The sequence below is a fragment of the Emydura macquarii genome, unplaced genomic scaffold (assembly GCF_026122565.2).
Source record: "Emydura macquarii macquarii isolate MOO-44397 ecotype Brisbane River unplaced genomic scaffold, CSIRO-AGI_Emac_v2 contig_1096, whole genome shotgun sequence".
Lineage (NCBI taxonomy): Eukaryota > Metazoa > Chordata > Testudines > Chelidae > Emydura > Emydura macquarii.
Genome location: NW_027131233.1, coordinates 214,657 through 220,181, shown reverse-complemented (window position 1 = coordinate 220,181; position 5,525 = coordinate 214,657). Strand labels below are relative to the sequence as shown.

The 5,525-nt window shown below is 45.1% G+C and overlaps 1 protein-coding gene across 2 annotated transcripts; it reads left to right on the top strand.

The window, feature by feature from the left end:
• Positions 1 to 3,423: 3,423 nt before the first annotated feature.
• Positions 3,424 to 5,525, top strand: LOC137151527 (olfactory receptor 51G2-like). 2 transcript variants are annotated; one of them, XM_067545783.1, is made up of 2 exons: positions 3,424 to 3,476; positions 4,411 to 5,525. In XM_067545783.1, exon 2 carries the CDS (start codon positions 4,451 to 4,453, stop codon positions 5,384 to 5,386), a length of 936 nt encoding a protein of 311 aa, XP_067401884.1. In that variant the 5' UTR covers positions 3,424 to 3,476; positions 4,411 to 4,450; the 3' UTR covers positions 5,387 to 5,525. The 2 variants fall into 2 exon arrangements, with proteins under 2 accessions (XP_067401884.1, XP_067401885.1); XM_067545784.1 differs by having other exon boundaries at positions 3,435 to 3,456; positions 4,488 to 5,525.

Here is a 5,525-nt window from a genome sequence, read left to right as displayed (position 1 = left end):
TCTGAGGGAAATTTCCAGATAGGAGGTGGTAGAATCTTCCTCCTCCAGCCTGCACCCTAGGTTTGTAATACAGGAAAGGGGGTTTCCGGGGAGAAATCTGACCCTACATAACTATTATTACTCTAATTTATTGTATTGCAGTGAGATTACAGCATCATTGGTACCACGCAGCAGCCCTCAAGGGAGCCCTGTGGCTCCTCTGAGCTGTAAGCACAGCACTGACAGCCTGGATTGCAGGAATAGAGCCTGAGGCAGGGTTTGCGCTCCTGTCTGGTTTGATGGCATCACCGAGCATCCCCTGTGATTGGCCATCCTGCAGTTTGCCATTGGACATGATGGGGTTAAAGCTGGAACACTCTGAACCAATCAGCTGAGGGTCCCTGGTGACCAAGTGGCCCCCAAGGAAATGGGCAAACATGCTTCATAAGGACAGTTGCAGCCTGTCTGAGCAGACACTGCCTGCTGCCCCTGCAAGCTCTCCGCTGACTCCTTCTCCGTTAGGGTGCAGATCTCTGTTGGTAGCTGCTTCCCTTCTCACAGGCATTGGGTACGTTGGCAGGTTTCTCTGTCTTTAAAAGGAAAGGGTAAAGGCTGCCAGCTGTTGAGATGGACAGATGTTCTGTGCAGCGGCAGCTGACTCTGCTGGGCTGTGAGTGTGACTCAGTGACAGGGGCTGGAGAGCAGGCAGCTCTAGGTAGCTGGGGAACTCTTCACTCCATGTGCCTGTGGTCTATGGGGGATCATTCCAGGTACACAGAAACACCAGATTCAAAGGGAGCTGGGAGTGAGAAAATCTTGATGCTCTGAGTCAGGATTTCTCAATGGGTCCCATTTCCAGAGGTGCTCTGGGCTGGAGAGGACCCCGTGGAATATCAGTGAGTTAATTTACTCCTGGAATTTGAATTGGCAAATCCCTGGCTCGTTTGTGAATGCAGGAATTCAGAGCTGTGTTGCTTTGTGGTAACTGGTCAGATGAGGCACATGGAACAGTTCTGTTTTCTTAGTCAATGAGAGCTCCAGCATTTCTGCCCTGTAGAAAACTCTCACTCCTCTTTTGTCTCCAGATGCCAGCCTCGTCCCTTTCCCTCTCCCACCTTCAGACTGGGCCCTGGGCTGCAGCACACTCTGGGTGAACCGGGCTTGCCCATCAGGTCTGACTGTGTTCAGCACCTGTGCTTCTTCCTTTTTGGAATCTGTGACCTGTGGTGAGAAGTGTGACCAGCCAGCCTTCCTGTACCAAAGTATTCTTTAATCTGAACAGTAAAAATGAAGCATCACCTGAGAGAATAAAAGTGTTTTAAAACAACAGTCTGTACCTGTCCCTTACCTCAAGCACCCCCACTCTGATGGGGACCCAGGCAGGCTGAGTGTTTTCTCACTTCCCCAGCTGTGTCTGTGTTTTTCAGTCTGAAATGGGGTCTTCACATCGTGAAGCTCAGGGGTTGTCTCTTAACCTCCCTGACATGTTTACTGAGAGATGGCTTTTCTTGTTTCCGTTGCTGCTTATTTTTCAGCTGCCTGCTATTAAACTAGGATTATCCATAGTGGTAGAATCCTGATATTTAACCCAATATAGCCATACAATCAACAGCCCAAGAATTGGGTTTAACATACACATTCATAATTATGGCAGCTCAGCTCCATGTCTGTCACAATACCGTTCCAGGGAGGCATGTATTTTATGAATATAAAATATAGACAGTCAGAAAGAGAGAGAGCAATAGATGAGTTTCATGTGTGAAATGAAGTTTGATTTCCATGAATACTCCAGCTTTTCACTTTAAACCTACTTCCTGCAAACCCTCATCATTGCTGAGAAAGAAAAGCTGGGTTTCAATGTAGTAGAGCAGTGTTTTTCCACTGGTTGTCCACGGACCCCTGCGGGTCTGCAGACTAGGTGTAAGATTTCCAAAGGTATTTGCACCTGCATTTGACATTTTGTAGTGGTCTGGAAATCAAAAAAGATTGCAAACCACTGTACTAGGGAGTTATAGACCAGGAAATAAACATTGTATATGCTGATCCCAAAGCCTGCAAAACTCCAGCTAAAGGCTGCTGATTGACATCATAGAACCTGAGGAGAACCAGTCAGCTACTAACTCAAGGTTAGTGAATCTACTAGCTGCAAAAGATTCCATAGACTTTTGTTTGCTGATAGGCAATGAAATGAGGGCCGACAGGCTGCAATCTTTTCAGGTTCTGAAGAAATCCAGATGACACATGTTATGTTGTAGGTCCCCCTCTAACCTGAGAAATCATCCCTGAAAGAAGATCCGAGGGGAAAGAATGGGTTCACATCTGTGTGCTAAAGCATGGTTCTATAAATGTTATGCCAAAACGTTTCATTGTAATACAATTACTACAAACGAAACTTTCTTTACCTGCATGTCTATCAAAAGCTAGGAGCACAGGTGTTGGAGCAGGAGTAACTTTACTACTTAATGGCTTTTGCTTTGGAAGGTATTTCAGAGGTATTCCAAATCCTGTTTGAAAAGGTTTGTGCTATTAACTCTTCTTTAACTGAGAAGTTGTATCACATTGTCTCCTGGTAACTGACCAGAAGTTGTCTGTAATGCTTACATTTCAGAGAGATTCCAAATTCTGTTTGCAATGGGTTTGTGCTATTAACTCTTCATTCAGTGAGCAGTTGTATGATTATGTCTCCTGGTAACTGACCAGAAGCTGTTTGTAACACTGACATTCACAATCATACACACAACAATTCTGCTACTATTGTGCAAAATGTTTCAAAAAGTCATGAAACAGAACTGCTGTGTTTCAGCAAAGAGCAGAGATGAGGTGCAGTCAAGGGGATCATATAGTGGTTGTATGTAACTTACACCCATCACCGGTTACAAGAGCATGTCTGAAGTAATTAGCACTCTCAACTGGATATTAGTGCAAAACCAGCTGTAGTAGGGTGTTGCAGTGTCTGCCCTGCTTCTCCTTCTGCTGCATTCACAAAGTCAGTGGGAGACCCTCAGTTCAGGAACCACTGATGCAGTTTTATTTACAGGTTGTGCTCCCACCACCTTTTCACCGTACCAAGCTTTCCTTCTAGCATCTGCACCCAGGAGGAAGGTGCTATCACTCTACTTCCACCTCCCTCCACTGGCTTCCCTCCTCTTAGCATTTTATGCAGCCCCCAGGCTGACTGGGCGGGCAGCTGTCTCTGGTTTTCTAACTAGGCACAGGTTTCTCTCCAATCATCTCCAATTTACCTGCCTAAACTGGAGCTGGCATGACAGAGGGAAAACTAAGCAGTTCTTGCTCAGCACCCTGTGACCCTGGTGTTTGTGATATTCATCATTTGGGCCACCAATCTCTTCCTCCCAGCTGAAGTAACTCACTGTGTTAGCTTGGAACTTGCATCAACAGAATCCTTGCATGAGGAGAGGATGCGGGTCCTGTGAGGATAAAGAGAAGCTTTTAGGATGAACGACCTGTCTGGATCCAGTTAACACTGTCCAGGAAAAGTATTCATCTTCCCTTGGAGGGATTCTTGGGGGGTCACAGTGTATCACTGAAAGTATTTGTTACGTGAAAGTTAATAGAACCCGATTCTGATTGAGTTTACACATGTAAATCTGAAGTGATGATGCTGCAGTCAAGGTTCCTCAGTTCAGAATCTGGCCCTAAATTTTTTCCTGTGTATTACAGAGGGGCAGTTGCATAATTTGGGCTTTTGGGAGTGGAGAAAAATTTTTAAAAATGACAAGGTAATAAATAAGTGTATAAATAGCATCAGTGCAGGACAGATAAATACAATGATCATTTTCATCATGTGCTCACAAGGTCGCAACTCTAAGATCACACAGTGCTGAAGTAGGCTGTGGAATTCACAGCCACAAGATATCAATGGTAGGATTCAAAGACAGATGGGAGCTTTATATGGGGAACCAGAAAATCCAATTACAATAATAAGAGTTTTTTAAAATGGCTTGAGAGGGCTATAAACCTTCTTGATTTACACCATAAAATATGCCTAATTCGTGCGTGTCAGAAGGAATCTTTTCCTGGGAGCAGGTGATCTGTCAACTGTCTATTGCAGAGCTTCTTCTACCTTCCCCTGAAGCTTCTGGTACTGGTCACTGGAACCCTGGCTAGACGCACCAGGGAGCTGATCCAATCTGGCAATCCCTATCTTCCTATCGGTGGTGTACGTAGGAACACAAGAATGGACATATTGGGTCAGACCAATGGTCCATGTACCCCAGCATTCTATCTTCCAACAGTGGCCAATACCAGGTGCTTCAGAGGGAATGAACAGAAAAGGTAATAATCAAGTGTAAATCAAAGACTCTGTTTTTACTGATCTTTCTTGAGCTACTACAAGTTTCCAGACTTGCACTGAGAGCAGAATAATGTCTTGTTCAATAACATCTAGTCTTCTATTATTTTTTCTTTCAGGAAGTAAAGTTCAAAACGCCTCGGAGCTGCCCAGTGCATTATGTCAGCTGTCAACGATACCAAATTCCAACATGCAGTGTTCATTCTCACCGGAATACCTGGGCAGGAAGACATCCATGTCTGGATTTCTATCCCCTTCTGCTTAATATATGTTACGTCAATATTAGGAAATTCATTCATTCTGTTCATTATAAAAACAGATCCATCTCTCCATGAGCCCATGTACATTTTCCTTTCCATGTTGGCCATCACAGACATTGGCTTATCATTATCTACCCTGCTAACGACACTAGGCATATTCTGGTTTAACTCTAGGGAGATCAGCCATGATGCCTGTTTTGCCCAGCTCTTCTTCATCCACGCACTTACATTCATTGAATCTTCCGTGCTCTTGTCGATGGCCTTTGACCGCTTTGTTGCTATCTGTAACCCTCTGAGATATGCTTCCATCTTAACAAGGCCCAGAATAGCCAAAATGGGACTGGTGTCTCTGCTAAGGGGAGTGGTCCTAATATTCCCATTCCCCATGCTCCTGAAACAGTACACATACTGTCATGCCAACATCCTCTCCCATTCCTACTGCCTGCACCAGGAGGTCATGAAGATGGCTTGTTCGGATATCAGAGTCAACTTCATCTATGGTTTCTTTGTAACAATGTCTTCAGTGGGGTTGGACTTTCTGCTCATCCTCCTATCCTATGGGATGATTCTAAAAACAGTTCTGAGCATCGCATCCCACGCGGAGCGCCTGAAAGCCCTGAATACCTGCATCTCCCACATCTGCGTTGTTCTGCTCTTCTACATGCCAGAGATTGCCTTGACTGTGATATACAGATTCATGAAGAGCTCTTCTCCTTTGTTGCAGACTGTCATGGGTTATGTCTATTTGCTAGTACCGCCCCTGATGAACCCAATCGTCTATAGCGTGAAAACCAAACACATTCGTGCGAGGGTAATCAGGGTGTTCATCAAGTGAAGAGTCAGTTCATCACCCAGGTCCAGAGAATCAGAAGAGAATCCAGCCAGTGCAACTGGCAGGTTGGTCCTGTGGTTTGGGCTCTGCTCTGCCACTCAAGGTCCCAGGTCACACAAGGAGTTTGTGCCAGAGATTGGAA

Excerpts from the sequence above, each read along its gene's own strand:
- LOC137151527 (XM_067545783.1), top strand. The coding sequence starts at position 4,451 with ATGTCAGCTGTCAACGATACCAAATTCCAACATGCAGTGTTCATTCTC.